The sequence below is a fragment of the Coturnix japonica genome, chromosome 13, assembly GCF_054131305.1.
Source record: "Coturnix japonica strain WE chromosome 13, WE-NBRP24, whole genome shotgun sequence".
NCBI lineage: Eukaryota > Metazoa > Chordata > Aves > Galliformes > Phasianidae > Coturnix > Coturnix japonica.
Genome location: NC_140675.1, coordinates 1,937,396 through 1,955,113, shown reverse-complemented (window position 1 = coordinate 1,955,113; position 17,718 = coordinate 1,937,396). Strand labels below are relative to the sequence as shown.

Sequence of the window (17,718 nt, the reverse complement as noted above, 5' to 3'; positions counted from 1 at the left end):
AATTCCTCACTGTGCTTTTCTACCTTCCTTTCAACTTCCATTACATTGTACGTTTTTAAAGAAAAGATGCCTTCTTTCCAACAACAATAACCATCTTCAGTACACTTCAAAGCCACAGTGAAGAAACGCTTATGGACTGTGAAAAGTATTGCTCAAAGAGAAGCCTCACATTTAGGGGGTTGATCCATCAATGACCTTCAAACACCTGGATGTACCACAGATAGGACACACATCATTCTACATAAACACAATCATCTCTTTCTTAAATGTGCCCCATTAAGAAATATAACCGAAAAATATATGGAAACAATTCATCTTCCCTACCAGACGTTTATCTTTTTAACCACCAGATAGGACTGTATATGAAAAGCAACTTCCTTCTCAAATCCCTACTGGAAGCAATAGGAACACTGCGTTACAATCAGCTCCACACAGGCAAATGTTTTATTCATATCGCACGACTGGAAGAAAAAATAGAAAGAAAGAGGGGAAAAAAAAAAGGCATATACTGGTTAATTTTATCTAAATAAACCCCACAGTGTGGCTTTTAAATGATATCAAGATCTTTTCCTACCCCACTGAGGTACGTTTTACCTATTTGGGATGAGTGGCATCAAATGCAGTTGCCAAGAGTGAAACCCCACAGCTCTTTACAGTAAGTCATGGAATCCAGAGGCCTTTCCACACATCCCGCAGATAAATGGATTATTTAACGTGATTTTTCAAACAAGCGATCAAACCCAATCCCACTTCACTTAACCAAATGAGTTTCAAGGAGGAGAAACAAAGAAATCTACTGCCGTTTTCAAGACTGACAGTTTCTCTTCTCTTCTAGTTCTTCCTCCCACCACCACCTGTTTTGCACAACATGTTACTAATATCGTAATCACTGAATTATTAGACAGAGAATTTACAAGCACCACTTGTTTTTTCCTTGCTGATGAAGGGAAACTGCCACAGCAATGAAAACTACAGATTATATCTTCTAAACTCGGGTCTGAGGAGAGCATAAGCTACACTAACGATTTCTGAACACTAATAACAAAACCACTTAACGCTCTCTATTACTTAATATAAAACAGTCCTACATAAGTAATAGGGAAAATATTGTAACAGAATAGGCCAATGGGGAACAAAGCTACTCAAGAAATACGATACAGTCCATTGCATTGAATAGGAATGAAGATGAATTATTTTCCAAATATTAAAGAACTACTAGGACAGAGATTCTATAGTTGACAGCATGGATGGATTCCATAGAGATAAAACTGTGACCATAGGCCAATATCGAGCTATATTTGGCAAAGAACAAAGTAAAGGGTTGGAAAGAGTTCTGGACAGTACCTACCAGTAACGACATGTGATGCTTCAATAATCTCAGTGGATTAGCAAAACAAAAAATGAGTAAAAAAGGAAGAGCAGGAAAGCAGCACACAAAGGGCAGAAGCTGAAGTGCAAACAGAAAGAAAGACTTCTGCTAAGAAATAAAAGACAAAAATAAAAGAGACTCTGAACTGCAAAGAAATTGGGATTTCACTCCCTTTGGGGGCACCTCAAGGAAAGAAAATGTATGCTGAGATAGTGAAGAAAACAATCAAAGATAGGGTAAATATTTACGTTTCTATTCACATAACTGAGAAGGTATAAATCATAAGAAAAACCAACAGCTTGGACCTTGGGGGATTTCTCAGTGCTGTTTTGTTTACACATAGAGAGCCAGCACTTTGCTTAGAGCTTCTTCCATCAGCTTCACTGCAGGGTTACAAACAAGGAATCGGGTCTTTGAGTGGAAAAGATATTCACACTGCACTCCTATGGCTGTGAAGTTTCTGCAGCATGGTGGTTCTTGCTTAAAGTTCATGCTGTAAATCCAATAGTGCCACATGCTTATCCGAGTACAATCCAAGAGAAAATGCCAGACAAACTCTCGTTCACCTCAAAGCCCCAGAAAGATAAGAAAAACAGCACACACTTGTCCTTTGACAATACTTCTTTCTCTGTCTTCTGCAAAGTGACACAAATATTGAAAAGAATCTCATTTTCAGTATGCTCCTTGCTACCAAGTATTCTAACACAATTTATGGACTATAATTATAACTCAGGCAGTGAAACATCCAACTACTGAAGACAACAGCTGGTCTCAAATTCATGGCTAACAATACAACCTTATCAGCCCAAAAAAAGCAATTACAGACTACAGGACCTTTAAACCAGAAAAAAAAAAATGAAAATCAAAGACCATGGCAGATAAAGGCAGTGTCAGTTTCCAGCCTGGGCTGCCAGCCAATCATTTCTGATTGTAAACCATTGACAACCTGCTCTGCCAGGTTATAAGATACTGGGATCACTCGCCTATTACTGAAGTGCAGTTAAAACATTCAAACGTGACAACAGTAACAGCTCTACATCATGGTGAAAAGGAACTGAGTTTCAAATGATTGAACCAATGCTAATACTGCAAGGAAGGGAACAGCAGCAATGCCTGATACATTATCAAGCATCACTGCCCTTTCTAACAAGGTTTACCTGGTTACAGGTAATAACCGTAAACAGTGATTGCCAGTAGTAGCACGGACCGTAAGTTCTGAAACAGAAGATGCTAAGTGACAGTCCTGCCATCTCCTCTTCTGTGAACCCAATGCATTGGGGCTCAGAACTCTGTGCATCTGAGATGTCAAAGAATTCAATGCCTGGGTCAGAAGAGCACAGTATGTGTTTCACCTGGACTAAACCCTCTCAGATCCGCTCTGGATTTCATTTTTTTAACCTGCTTTATCTTAAATATATAAACTGAAAATCTAATACAACGCTTGCGTGCTGCTGACACCTCAGTGAGTATGAAAGCTAAAGGAACATGGATGGACAGGTGCATGGAGGGTGATGCTCTGCCTCACTCCACGAACTGATTGCCATGGCTGTACATTCTATATGAAACTGAATTTAACATTTCTCCCTGCTTTGCTTGTTCATCTTTTCTCCCAGCTTGATTTTTCTTACTCTTAGGATTTCTTACCCCTTGCTCTACCGTTCCAAGCACTTCTTTTCTCTGTACTCAGCCAGGTCTTCCTCACTGTGACTTCAGCTGTATGCATTAGCAAAATCGGCTGCTTTGATTAGAAACACAGGAGTGGAAGGTAGATAATAGCCCGGTTCTCTACACCTGATCTCCCAGTGAGGGGTCACTGATAGGGGTCAACAGCTGAAATAAGCGTCTCATCACATGAAGAGTTGGTGAAGAAAAAGCTGTACTGTCAAATAAAACAGAGCACAGCAGTGCTAGGAGTTGGAGGGGGTGAAGTTATCTATATATTTAGGCTGGTTTGTGTTTTGCAGATTTTGTTCTGAAGAAGCAGAGCTTTCAGCTCAACAGCAACAGAGCCTGAAGTCCTGTATTTAACTACAGGGCAGAGTCAACTGAGGAAGTTGCAACTCCATCCTCTCAGGAAACAGGCTTGTTAGAGGAGCTATGGAAGGAGCCACTCTGCTACCAAGCCTGCTCCCAAGCAAGCACCACTCTCATCTTCTAAACAATACGGCTGTGACAATAATCCTGAAGGATTGTTTTTTAAGGCCAGTTCACTGATGGGCTCTGATTAAATTATCTCCAGAGTGATCCATCTGTTGATTGACACTTTTAAAATACCGACCGTCCCAGATCATTTGACACTGGCTACTGATGAATCATCAAGTTAAAGCCTTTACTTTAAATACTACTGTTACGAATGAAATGTCAAATAGTGACATTTGATATTCTGCACCAATTACTACCGCTCATGTGGGCACATAAACACCACTTAAGCGGAGTCAAAATCAGGCTATTAGGGTGCAGGGATCAAAAGAGACAGGCTACTTGTCTTGTCTGGGTTTATAGACTACATAGCTATTGAGGGTCCATTAATCAAGCAGGGAAAAAAACAGCTATTATGGGTACTGCAAAAAGAGATGGTCTAAAGGAGGTTGAAAAGGATGAGTGCCTGTGCCGTGCCATACATTCCTCGCTTCTCTTGAACAGCCCCCAGTTCGTGCGTCATTCTGACATAGATTATACAAACAAGGAGGCACTGTTGGGTTAAGGGTGATGAGAGAGAGGAAAATGTTGACAGACTCTCCACCAGTGTGAGGCACAGAGCTGTGAAAGCCTGCTCTGATTCTTAACTTGTATGGTCAAGAAGGGTGGAAGGCGCCTTACAGAGGATATTTCTGTATCAGGTCACGAGAGACAAAGTCTTGTTCCGTCAGCAGTACTTTTTATCCCTTGTATTTATAAGGGCAACAGTACTTACATGTCTCCTGCATATAGGAAAGCGCAGATCACAACTTTTACTCCACTGCATTTCAGAGTCAAAGCAGTCAACAGAGGTTAAAAAAACGCAATAAGAGAACTCTGGGGATTTATTAGCAGCCAGAATCATGCCATCAGTCCAGAACTTGATAATAAATAGCTTTCTTTTTTTTTCCTAAGAAAGCTTAGCTTCTCAACACTGAAAACTTGGTGGGTTTTTGAAGCCTTCTGAATACGTGAGCGAGCTTTGAGAAAGCTTCTTTTGAAGGTAGGGCTCATCCTTGACACAAATGTACAGTGGGGATACCTCAGATATTTGAATTAAATTTGACTTGAAAATTCTGAACTCAAAGCTCCAGAGTCATCAATTCCCACGCAAATATGTACTTGCCAGCTTTCTTATTTTCTCTGGAGCATACCACTGACCCTATTACAGCATCCCCCAGTTGTACGTGCAGCTACTTCTCTTTTCAATGAGACCGTGTTCAGAGGAAGCCAGCATGATGGATAATAGAAGTCCTTTGACATACTGTGTCATTTATCACATAACAGCCTCAATCCTCCTAACAGGGCCTTCTCCATATGTCACTGTCAGCTCTTGTGCCACCCCAATGCATCAAAAAGAAAAGTTTGAATATGAAGCATTGTAATTCCTAAGTCACAGCTCATTGCAGCTTTCCAGACATGAAGAACCATTCTATCTATCTGCCAGCTTGTTTGTTTAATTTTCACTCTGTCTCACACATGTGAGAAATTAAGCCTTCAGTGTAGAAGAAAACCAGAAAAATGTCAGGTCTGGCAGAAAAGAGGAAGATAAAAATCTCCAGTTCCATCAGGAATCCAATGTGACATTTTAAAGTGTAAAAAGAGCAGCCTATGAGCATCAGGTATTAGAAAAATACTGGCAGATCTAAAGAATTCCTTCTCCTTTCCAACCCAGGAAAGAGGTTCTCTAATGGGCTGATGCGAAACTAGAAAGCTTAAAGCAATGCAGATAAGCTCCTGAACTCGGCTGCTTAATGGAGGCATATCTCAGCTCTTCAAGGGCAAGGAATGGAGTTAAAACACCCAGGAAAGCCTCTAGAGATTACCCAGTAGGCCCTGTTTTGGGCTACCTACAGTAATCAGAAATCACTCTATAATGCAAAATTTCACTGAGTCAGTTCCCAGGTGATTTGTGAAAACATAAGAGGAGACTGGAGCCACTGCTGGGGCCTCAGCTCTGCTCTCTGTAACACTCACATACATTCATCACTCTTTGCGCTCCCTCTCAAGTGTTAAGAGATGACAATCAGACCATGATCCATCCAGGCTCTTTTGCCATTAGTCTGTAGGAATGCAGCCCCATCTCGGTACTGGCTGCATTCACTGACAGTATCATGTTTGTGCTACCCAAGCACAGACTCTCCATAGCATTCATTCAAGAAGATGAGGGCTTCCTTTCAGATCTTCTCTATTTCATTTTCTTTCAGCAACACACAGAACTGGTCCAAGCTTGCATGAACCATTTCACAGACTCATTTTGTACTCGTTAGCATTTCCTGGGTTAGAAAAAGCTCCATCTTACTTTCAATGATTCAGAACCTCTCAGTGTGAATGGTCTTCAATTCCAAGAATTAAGATGCCATTTGGAATCACAAGTGATTTTAAAATATGATTTGCCACTTCATTAGGTTATTGTTGTGCAGTCTATGTAAATTTCCATTTCATTAAAAAATTTTCAAAAGAATCACAGGCAAATTACAGATCGAAAATTAGTCAGTAAAACTTCATTAAGCCAACCCTTAATAGGATTATTAATGTGAAAGAACCAAAGATTAATTTCTTCCTCAATGAACATTAACTGACAAAATTCTTACCCTTTGTGGCACTCACAATGCTGCTCTCATGTCTTGATGCCTACTCTAACAGTAGAATCATGGAAGGTATATTAAACAACAGTGTATATTATTATGCTACAATGGATCATAAGTCAGCTGACTCAAAGGTTCCAAATTTCATTGCAAATTTCAGTATCCTCAAGGTTTTGGGGCAGCAACTTAGCATCAGCTCGAACTGTTCTTTTCATCAACTGATCTGATCTTTTCATCCCCCTTATTAAGTATTCACAGTAGATAACTTTATGTGGAGACATTAAAGTTGCGATACAGCAGAGTCTAGCAAGCCCCCAGGAAGCCCATAGGCCAAGTCACTAATAAGCCCTTCAAAGGCCTTCATCCCCCTGTAAGCAGTTTTTTCTCTGAAGCTTCCAGGATGGAGCTCTGAACCAACAATATCAATTCTGTATTCCCATGTATTTCACAGTTCGGTACACAGACAGACTTTTTTTGTGTGGGTATGAAGGGAAAGAAGATAAAAGAAGGATAAATCAGCTAGGGGCAAGTCTTGGTCACTACTCAACCACAAGGCAAAGCAGGGATGAATTCCAACTCACCATGAGAGTATCCTAAATAAGAGTTAGATGGAAATATGAGCTTATGCTACAGGAACAATTAAAGGAGTCAGTCACTAGGAAAACACTGCTGTACTGCTGCTTTGTAGCCACCAGCTCACATTCTTCAGATTACAGCAGAAATATCAAGAGAGGGAAAAAAAAACCTGATAAATCAATACGAGTTTATTACCAAATACAGCAAAATGCTGACAGTACAGCACACAAAACGTATGCTTATTTTCATGCCTAATTTGCACAAGCTCATTCCCAAAGGATGAGCATAATATTCAAAAGTGAGAGCACAAATGGCCATTTAAATGCCTAAACCCCAACTTAACTAATTGCATATAAAAACGTATACGTAACCTCCAAGCAAAACTGCAGCCTTTCAATCCTGATAGCCTGTGTCAAAATGGTCTCCATTACTCTATGGCTGCATACACATTTACACACAAAGAACGCTTCTTGGCAAACCTCAAAGCAAACTCCTTATTTAAGCTCACATCAGGCTTAAGCAAGAAACCATGCCCTGCAGGTAGTTTGTGGAGACATAGTGCTTGGTAGACACATGCTGTTTAGGGACCAGCCATTCCACTTGAGATCATGCAAGTACAATTGTGGTTTCAGAGCTGCCAGGTGTTTCTCAAAGATGGATAAAATGCTGGGGGAAAACAAAAACAGAATACGGACACTGTCTGATTGCATCTAAGGGATTTCTTTCAGTCACTCTGTAGCTCACAATAACTGCTGCACACCCAGTTGCTGTGACTTTTGCCCGATGGCTTAAATCCAGCAACGTCCTGTATTCATAGGCAACAGGTTCAGAGGTTATAAAGAACTACTCTGTAGCAGCCCAAAGGTAGCACACTAAGCAATGCCTGACATTAAAGTACATACAGTTTTGTTATGGCTCTTTGACACCCTTTGGGACAAAAGATATAAGAAATAAATTGCTGTCATAGCAGTACACACAGTCAGAATTGACACATGGCAACAAAAAAAAGGGAAAGGCACGAACACTGGCCAAACCAGTTCATTATAAGTAACAGCCCCGAGCTGGGCTTTTGTTTCTGTAAGAAACCACATAATGGAAAGATAGACTTGATTCTGATTATTTCTGCTTACAGCAACAGAGACTTTTTCTTAACATTCTCCTTTTTATTTAGATTCCCAGTTGTATTAGTATTATGAGTTGGGAGGCTCAAAGCCACTGCCTCTGAACAGACTACATGCTTGATGAGATCCTGTGCTGCTCGAATCAGTCTAAAGATAGACAGAGAACTAGAACAGTTCAAGGGTGCCCTCACCTGCACATCACAGAAAGAGACAAATTACAGCTAATTCAGTTAGTGCAGTTCTTTGGTGCTCTTCACTTGAAAACTAGCACACACACAAAAACATGCAATGCATCACCCAGGCATGGAGGTCTTCCAAAGCAAGCTTTCTTCCCTGACATGTTTTGGAGGGGGTGGGGAACAGTCACCCCTCTGCTGCCTTCAGCAGTGAGCTTTCTACACTGAATGTTAATATATGTTTATAGTGAGACACTAAACAGGTCAACTAGAAAGAGGTTTGGGTATTCCTTGCAAATGGTTTAACCCACAGAGTATGGCCTGTCTTTCCAGCCTTGACTCCCCAGATATCTCAGCCTAAATCCAAGGAGCTTACCTTGAATCACCTAAAAAAGTTCAAATAAAATGTAACAGCCATAATCTCCTATAACTCTTGACTTCACTTTCAGGCTCTGCTTTACAGCTCTGCTACCACAAATATAATCCAGAACTGCTTTGCTTAACATTACATCCACTGGAGCATAGAATTCACCGTGAGCTCAAATGTGGTACTAGAGATTTCTGTGACAGAATAACATCTATAAGGGACTTGGATGAAAGACCACCACGTTTTTTTCCACGTCACTGGAGCAAGGATTTAAAACCCCAATCATGCTCTGTAGAAGTGACAGACGAGTGCAATAAACTTCATTAATACCCAAACCTCTTTTCCTGCTTCTTCTCATTTTTAAGTGGTATTAAAATAGTTTATGATTGTTCAGCTGCTCTGCACTTTACATCCTCTTATGTGTCATAACCATTTGGGGGATGACAGAAAAATAGACACTTTTTTTTAAATCTTTTTTTTTTTTTTTTTTTTAATATAATTTAAAATTTTAATGTATATTTTAAATTACATTAAAAAAAAATACAAAAGCCTTTAAACTACCAGACAATGAATATGCAAAATGTTCCTCAAAGTTTACATTACTGTTATCATTGTTATCTACTGGTAGAAACGTCACAGACCAGAGATAGACCTGGGAAGCAAGTTTTGCTTTAGATGGTGCTCAGTGGGACCAGGTGCCCCTTAAATGGAGGATAGATTTTTTTTAATCAAAAGCTGAGCTTCTGAACATGTAGGGGAGAAAAATTAGAGATATGGGAGATAAAGAAACATTACCATCTGAGATGCCATGTGATATACATAGAAAGAACCCCTGTACTCACCCAGAACGTTGTCACTGCATAATAACTTTACAGGAGTAGGAGTAATAGGACTTCTTCAACTATAATAACTATACCTTAAGTACTTATCATTTTTGGAGACAAATCAAAGCGACCCAAAAGGTGGTTTAGGATCTAGACTGTATTGTCCACTACCACTTCCTCACTGTGCTCTACTTCCTCAAGCAAACAACGCAGAAGAGGCTCTATCGAATGTAATGGAATATTTAAGCACCTCGTACAGGGACACATCCACCTGTGGAATTTACAAGCCAGTTCTAACAGTACAAGGAAGAGTGGCTGAGCTCTGAACACAGCAAGATCTCTACAGCAACTTAATGCCAAAATAATCACTATTCCCATGCAATGAAGTATCACCGTGCTAATCTGAAGGTTCCTAACAGGATCACAACATCACCGAGCTGGGGTGTGTTCAAATACCAACTTCGTAGTTCTACAGTGCATACAGACATAAGGTCATCATTACTGAAGCCCCCTTTGCTGCCCATCTCACCCTCTTCTTTTTGTTTCATATTGTTTCCTCCAGCTCAAATTCTGGGCCAGATGACTTCAAAAAGCTCTTCATTTTTCTATCCCTTTAAGACTCCAACGCTTTACAGCATTAGAAGTGTGGCTGACTTTTTTTTCCCTGACTCCCAGCAGTGCTGTCTTTCAGGTCACAGGAGAGGTTTTGATTTCCCACTCTTTGTCATTCCAGCATCAACTTAATTTTCTGTTTTTCATTCTCTTGCTGCTTCCCTGGGACATGCAGCTGGTTTCAGAAATTAAGGTGACAATTTGCTCAAACTACTGGGGTAAAATTTGCCCGTGTAATTACCCTAATTGCATGTGCAATCATATGAACCATGTACACAGGTGAACTATTCAACCTCAGCTGGTCCTCTGTGGGTGCATTTTTGAACAAGCAATTTTGAAAATACAGGCTTCCAGATGAAGCTTATTTTTGTTGTTATGCCTCTTTGTCCCATTTTTTAAAACACCATTTTCCAATTGCCAGCCCATTTCTCCAACCCAAGGCAGTCACATATCTGCTCTCCTACCACTGTACTTTGCCAGCTGTTATTCAATTGAATCTGTTATTCAAATGAAACAGAGGGCAGGGAAGAGCGGAAAAGAAACACAGAAACAGAGATGTTAAAGAACAGTAGTAGCTAAAATACCGAGCTAACTAAACAGAGACATTTAAAAGCCAACACGCAGTAAGGCAGCTCTACCTTTGCATAACTAAGCTCCAAGTTTTTTTATTCATATGCTTTTAGAAAGAACTTCTGTGCATATATCACAAAAAATGATGTGTTTTAATACTTAAAAGGGACTGAATGGTCGTATAAAATTTGAAATGTCACTTGGAACTCCAGGGATGTCCAGTTTGCAGGGTGAAAGAAATACTGCTCGATTTATTACACAGTAATATATGAAGGTATATTATGAGAGACAATAACCTTCATTCCCAGGCAATTTCAGCTTTCCAGGTAGTGTGGATATTGCAGTAAAGTATTGGACATTCTTCATTGCATCTATAAAAGTGAAGTTTTTACAATTTCATTTTGTGGACTTTTTTCCCATCCCATGAATAACAACTCCAAGTCTGAATCTGTAGCTTCCAAAAGGCATTAACTTGGGTAAGATGAGTTGGTCTTGAGATAAGTGATCAAAACTAGCCCTTGCACTCATGACATGAGCTTCTACCCAGTACATTCAGCATTTATGTCGGTACTCCATGCCTACCACAACCAGGAATCAGATGCAAAATCCAAGTTCGTTAGTATCTGTGTGACATCTCATTGTAGTGTTTAACTATGGGGTGAACTGGGTTCAGGGTTTGCAGGTGCATCCTGACAATTTCAAGAAAGCATAAAGAAATCCCTCATCTTACAGCGTTCTCCAGTCCCTTCACTGATGATACTGAACCTCACAAATCTTCCCTGGGTGGCTGAAGAAGTCACGGCAGTGAGATTCTCCCCCCCATCCTAAGAAGAAACAGTGAAGGAAAGCAGTAACTACAAAAGCTTCCACCTCCATAAAGTACATCATGAGAAAATGGATTAGCCTTCACAACAGATCCATTAGCCAGCACCCCAGTATCCTCTTTGTTCTTGCCAATTCTAAAGCACGCTGTGCCAGTATTGGATCAGCTCCTAACAAGAGACAAGCTGGTCCTTGCCTGTCTGCACAGAGCCTAGCACAGGCACAATTGCTATGGGAATAATATATTACCAAATGGACTTAAATGAGCATAATAACAAACAAAAGATAATCATACACACTCAAACTAATGCAAATAAGAATATAATTCAATCAACTCATTAACTTTACTAAAAGCTAGCTTTGTACATCAGCCTCCTGGCTCTTAGAACTGTCAAAGGAGCGCAGACATCTGATTATGAACTCCCGTTGTCAGTCAGGAGACTAGACATGAATGCTGAACAAAAATAATTCCTTTCTGAGCCCACGGAACATCGTGTTCATATCTAATATTCATGCTACCTTGAAAATACAAGGTAGTAGCCATATAAAATGGAATAATTTCTGAGGCTTAAAGCTGAATTGTTTAGTAGTCCAAGACATTAATATCACTGAGCTCATATCAAGTAATCTTCAAGTGCAGTGAAATTCCCAAGTGACCTTGACTAATCTGAACAGATTGGGTATGAAAGCATCGAGGGAGCTGCAGGCACCTCATGGGGGGAACCTTTACTGTTTCAGAGCAAACACTGTGCGTGCTTTTGGGACTGGAAGACCAAAGAAACAAGAGACAATGCATTTGGTCCCCCCTGTTCTTAAAATGACCATTAACTAATTCGTTTTTGTGGATGTTTAGACATGATACTGTTTTCTCCAAAGGCAAACAATAGTACAGCACTTCCATAGGATATTGACAAGCAAGAGAACAAGATCATAGACATTACATATTAAGAAACCCTTGGCCCTATCTATGCCAGACCTCCTCTGTGAGGTCTTTTTTGGTCTCTACCAAGGCATACAAACAGTGGCACAGCCCTCTGGGCAATTTACCAGAATCTAGCATTGTGTTGGCCTGTTATAATAACAGGCCTCTGGACTCTGGGACAAGCTCTTATAATTCAAGAGACTGAGCGTATTCTCCTGCCCGACCTCCTGAAAGCGCATGGAAAGTGCTGGAAAATAAAAGGAAAGGCAGCAAAGCACCCAAAGTCTCAGCTACTCAGCTTTCAGAAAACAGAAGCACCAAGCAATAAAACCAACTGCTGACATGAGACTGGTGCCGAGTCCCACAGACAACGATAGCAGACAGACTCCTATTTTAGAGACTTGACGAAACAATAAATTAGGTGAGGGTGTGTTAGAACAACAGCTGGTTGCTAATTAGTCGCAGCCCCCTCAGCAGGGTATCAATAAAGCAGCAAAGAACATCTCGAGTAAATTAAATTTTAAAAACCCCTACTGCAATCACTCCCCTGACAGACCCTTCCTTCATCTCCCTTCTCAGCTTTTTATTTATTGTAATTACTTTAGTAATAAGATTTGTTTCCTTGTTATTATATGTATTACTATGCAGGGCGGCAACAACAACAATAACAACAATAGCTAGGAAGAGTTATGTTGCTTATTTATCTCTGTGGCTGTTATTGGGCCACTGGGTGGATAGAGCAATGAGGAGGTGGGTGCCTGGGAAAAGCAGTAAATAGAAAAGAAAGCATATTCCTCAGGAGCAGAGACATATGGGGACATATTTACAAAGGAGGAAACACTGACAATGAGCGAATAGATCTAATAACTCAGGGGAGCCCAACAGCTCCAGCTGATAAAGGAAGGAATAAACAATACTGCATTAGAAGTGCTGTCAGGAGTCCTGGGGTGTAGCTGCGTGCCAACAGAGGTTTACCATAGGAGAGCCAAGGATGGACTGCCATGTTAGCACAGGGCAAAGGCTTTGTCTGAAATAGGGTCATCTCCCACAGCATACTGATGTACTGAGAAGAGTTTGGTGGAGGATCAGACTCTGGTTCTGGGTCCACCAAGGGAGAAGCTGCAAAGACTTAAAGAATCACATACCCATATTTTATCTTATGTTGTTCATGTACTAGCCAGATTTCATAGCATCATAGACTCATTAAGGTTGGAAAGACCATTTAGCCAAGCTATCAGCCCATCCCCACCATGCCCAGTGACATCCCTCAGCGCCACATCTCCACGGTTCCTGCACACCTCAAGGGACAGTGACTCCACCACCTCCCTGGGCAGCTGTTCCAACACACCACCATTCCTTCTAAAAAGAAATTTTGCCTAATATCCAACCTGAACCTACCCTGGTGCAAATTGAGGCCATTACCTCACATCCTATAGATCTAACCTTCCAAATCATGGGCTTCTGCTATAGGGAATCTGCTGAGACTATCAGGAACAATAAGGCTGCTTGCCTTGAAGAAGTATAAGTGGTCTTAGACCCTCTTCACTAGAACTAAAGAACAAGCACCCAAAATTCTCAGGACGGCCTGCTGAGAAGACCGTGATGGCCAACAAGAAGCACATTTTCACCAGTTATGCCTCACCACCAGTGCAAGATCACTGTCCTCTTTATGGGGACAGCTGAGGCAACACCAGAGGCAAGAGAGCAGCACTTAGATAAGAACCATCTACTGCACTCAAAGAAAGTTCACCCACAGTTCATAGCACTTCCCTGAGCCACATTCCAGATGCAGTACAAGCATTCCTCAGACATGGCATTTTCATCTGCTCTGAGGTCCCGAGTCAGCGCTTGCAAATAGACCACCTTATAACACAGAGCTCAGAGCACAGCCATTCTAAATGAGTAAGGACTGAATCTTATGCAAAAATGTTCTTCCACACGCATCTACCCAACTACCGTTGGCACTATCCTTAAAGAAATGCACGCATCACACATCAGCTAGTCTGGAGAGACCCCTTAAATTGTGCTTGCAAAGTGCATGGCATCCATTTAGATATGCAAGACTAGATTCTGAGAATTCAACTCCTCTTTAACCCTCTGATCAGAGAGAAGCAAACAAGAGAAGGGAAGGGAGAGTAGGAGGGATGTCTACAGCCACATGGCTTTGTGTGCCTCTACTTCAAGATTTAATCCTCAAGGATGCAGTTCTGGGTCATCAAGTGAGTCCTCAAGTGCGGCCCTTAGCTTGTTTGCTGTCTATGTCCAGCTCTGCCTCTGACTACGTGGAGAACAAAATGTCTCAGTGCAGGAGAGTGCACAATAATATAGGAGGAAATAGAAGTTATATACACAGATAATGCTTTTGGGTAGAAGAACTAGCTTGCTTCTGTTCTTCCTACAAGTATCCTTCAAAAAAAAAAGAAAAGAAAAAAAAAAAGGCCCTTGTTTCAAAAAGTAAGTGGGAAACATTAATAGTTAATAGTTTCCCTTCTGAGAGCATGCAATAGAAATGTGTTCTGAAAGGGCTTTCAGAGGACGTTTCTATCTCTCCATTTCTGTAATTGTCAGAGTTAAAGCTTTTCTCTGCTGGATTCCAGGGCGCAATAAACAAAGCCCTGTAAGTAAAACAGGATGGAACAAACAGCCTGACTAAAGTGAGAGTGAATATCAATAAAGAGAAACAAACAAAAAGCCCAGCTCACCTGCCTTACCTATAAGCAGCAGCAAAGCTTACTCAGCCTGTGTTGTGGGAAGGCAGGTGCAGAAGGGAACAGGGTGTTTTTAAACCAGATAAAGAATAGTCCATGGCTATAATCCAAAATGCAAATCAGGATTTCCTCTTCCTAACAGCTACTATGGTTACCCCATGCCTTCGAAGAAGTCACACTGCTTCCAAAAAAATTAATCTTCCTTTACCAAAATAGACTCACCGGCTCCCATCTCTACTGATTGGTTCAATTCATTTACAAAAACACATCAAGTTCCTCTCATTGAAAAGCTTCTTTGATTCAACAGTAGGGAAAGGAAAGCGAGAAAAGGGCAGACAGAAGGGAAGAAAGAGGAAACATGAAAGGGAGTAAAGAAAAAGGAAGAAGGTGGCAATGGAGGAGAGAGACATGAACTTGGAAGAGAGAGATTGGGCAGTTCAAGACCTGTGGATGCTCATAATAGACAGTGCATGGGCAGTCTGAAGATGAAATATTCTTTAAAACAAAAGCACTTATCTAGGAGTTCCACCTCTTGTTTGATCAATCATATCGCAAGGCCGAATCATTTTTAATTTAATACTTCTGGGAAGTGGGGGGGAAGCACTCATTAAACACGGGCACGGTTGGCAAGCACTGCGCGTTAGCATTTGGCACTATTTATTATTGCTGTTTATGGTGATATAAATTAGGTTATACTGATATAATTAATAACCCTAAATTCAGGGGTAATAAATAGCAATATTTATATGAAACTGCAGACTCTGAAGAAGTCCAGCCAAAAAAATCCCCACAAAATGCTGACTACCACGTTGTGACTGCTAACATACACATGGGAGCACCAGGTACGTGGGTGCAGAAGATATGCAGGTGTGAGCAGACACTGAGGAATGGCTGCATACACAAGCTGTTGACAGAAGGGTATGTAGCATGTGCACAGAGAAGACAGCCTAAAAGCAGGTCACAAGATGGTACACAACTGCATGGAGAAGTGTTGGTGCACAGGCAACTTGTTGCTCCACTGTGTGGTAATGGAACAGTGTGAACAGCCAACAGTGCTGGGTATTTCTTTGTAACAGAACTGTTTGTGCTGTCATAAGCTTTTACAAGTTCCTTTCCTGACCCTGGTTTTAGTGGATGAATCAGAAGAACTAGATTGAAGAGAAAATGCTCCTGGTACACATATTTCACTCATTTCAAGCTGTGTGAAGGTTGTGGTGTGTCATTATTTCATCCTCCCAGGAAGAAAACTCAGGGGAAAGAAAAAAAAAGGAGGGGGAAATGCTCAAGGTCACATACTTCATCAACAGCAGAGCCAGGAACAAAGCACGGGTCTCTCACTCACCCAGTATAACTCAGCAGTTTCCTAATCAAAGTGCTGTGCTCCTTCATGGATTCTCCACCGCTGTGTAGAATGGAATTCCTTCTCTAGCTTTCCTGTTAATCCGTGATTTAATTTAAAAAGATGATAAAGGGATGAGAGAAAACAGTCAGCTGAACACCAACCAATACCTTGGGTTTTCACAGAACAGCCTTCGCAAGATAATCAGCCTACAAGGACACTTTCCCTTTAGTAATTTAATGCCTGTCACTTTGGACCATCTTATAGCACCGTTCTTGGAGATTAAGACTACTTTTACTTGTAAAGAAGAAAAAAACCACACAAATAACTATATCAGGTCAGACCATACATCTATCAGAGGCAGCATCCCATTTCCAGCAGTGGTCAAACACTACTGTGTGACAACACACAGGATGCACTTAATAAAAAGTAGTGTCTAACATTAAAATATATAGCCACTACCAGATCAGCTGAAATTTATTTGACAAACCCTACATCTGACTGCTATTCAGGACAGAGCAAAGGCTGCCCAGGGAGGTGGAGTCACCATCCATTGGAGACCTTAAAGAAACATGGAGATGTGGTACTTCAGGACACGGTTTACTGGGCAATACTGGTTGTAGGCGGACAGTTGGACCAGATGACAGACTTCTTTTCCAACCTTAATGATTCCATGAGAACAGTCGCACAGAACACAACTGCTCATCAGTACTCTCTGGATTGAACAAACTCAAATTATATGTGATATTGGGTAGTGATTTTTATTTTTATGTGATGACAGCCTTACTCATACAGACATGCTTGCATCACCACTACCTTCATTTAGCATCAGCAACAGGACTCAACTCTCTCCATCACTGACAGACAGGAATAAATCCTCATAGTACTGACTGATGTGAAAGGGAGTGAAAGGGAAGGCTGTTTCCTAGCTCAGCCACACACAGTCAGAGCATAATCACATTACTGCCATCATATCTGTGACAGAGGAACATTCTCTGCATGCAACTTTCAGATCACATTAACCAAAGCAAATACCAAGGCCCTGATCGTCTTGTTGCTGCACAAGGCTCTCGAAGTGTGATTGCACGGTATCCTGCTGGGATGAGCACTCTTCCACTGAGCTGTGCCTGCAGCAGGGAGTCAGCTGGGGAAGGGGCACAGCTGGGCTGCTGGAAGAAATCCTTTGTAACCGAGCGATGGCATTCATCTTTGTGACGGGCAGGGAAGCATTATGCACACCCCAGCACACAGGACTGGGGAGGAGGGAGAGAGTGAGGAGCTTCAAAAGAACTGCCAACAGAAAAGAATTCAACCCTTTTTTAAATATAAAGATACCGAGGTAACGAGACTAGAGCAGGATTAATACCAGATAACAGAAGGATGGATGGGTAGTACAGAAGATGCACTTTCAAAGCATGAAGATTCGAAATGAGTGATGATTCAAAATAAACAGTGGATTTGACACATTCCGTCGTGATTGTAAATCTCAAGGCAAATAAGTGGCTTCCTGAAATGTGCTACAGAGACCTAAAAGTAAGTAGTATGG

The 17,718-nt window shown here is 41.1% G+C and overlaps 1 protein-coding gene across 1 annotated transcript in view; it reads right to left on the bottom strand.

The window, feature by feature from the left end:
• Nucleotides 1-4,031, bottom strand: part of LOC146758568 (cytosolic carboxypeptidase 4-like) — a 79,069-nt gene extending 75,038 nt beyond the window's left edge. The window contains exon 1 of the mRNA XM_085514877.1: nt 3,991-4,031. Coding sequence (XP_085371003.1) covers nt 3,991-4,031 — 41 coding nt within the window. The remainder of the gene's footprint in view (nt 1-3,990) is intronic.
• Nucleotides 4,032-17,718: the final 13,687 nt, after the last annotated feature.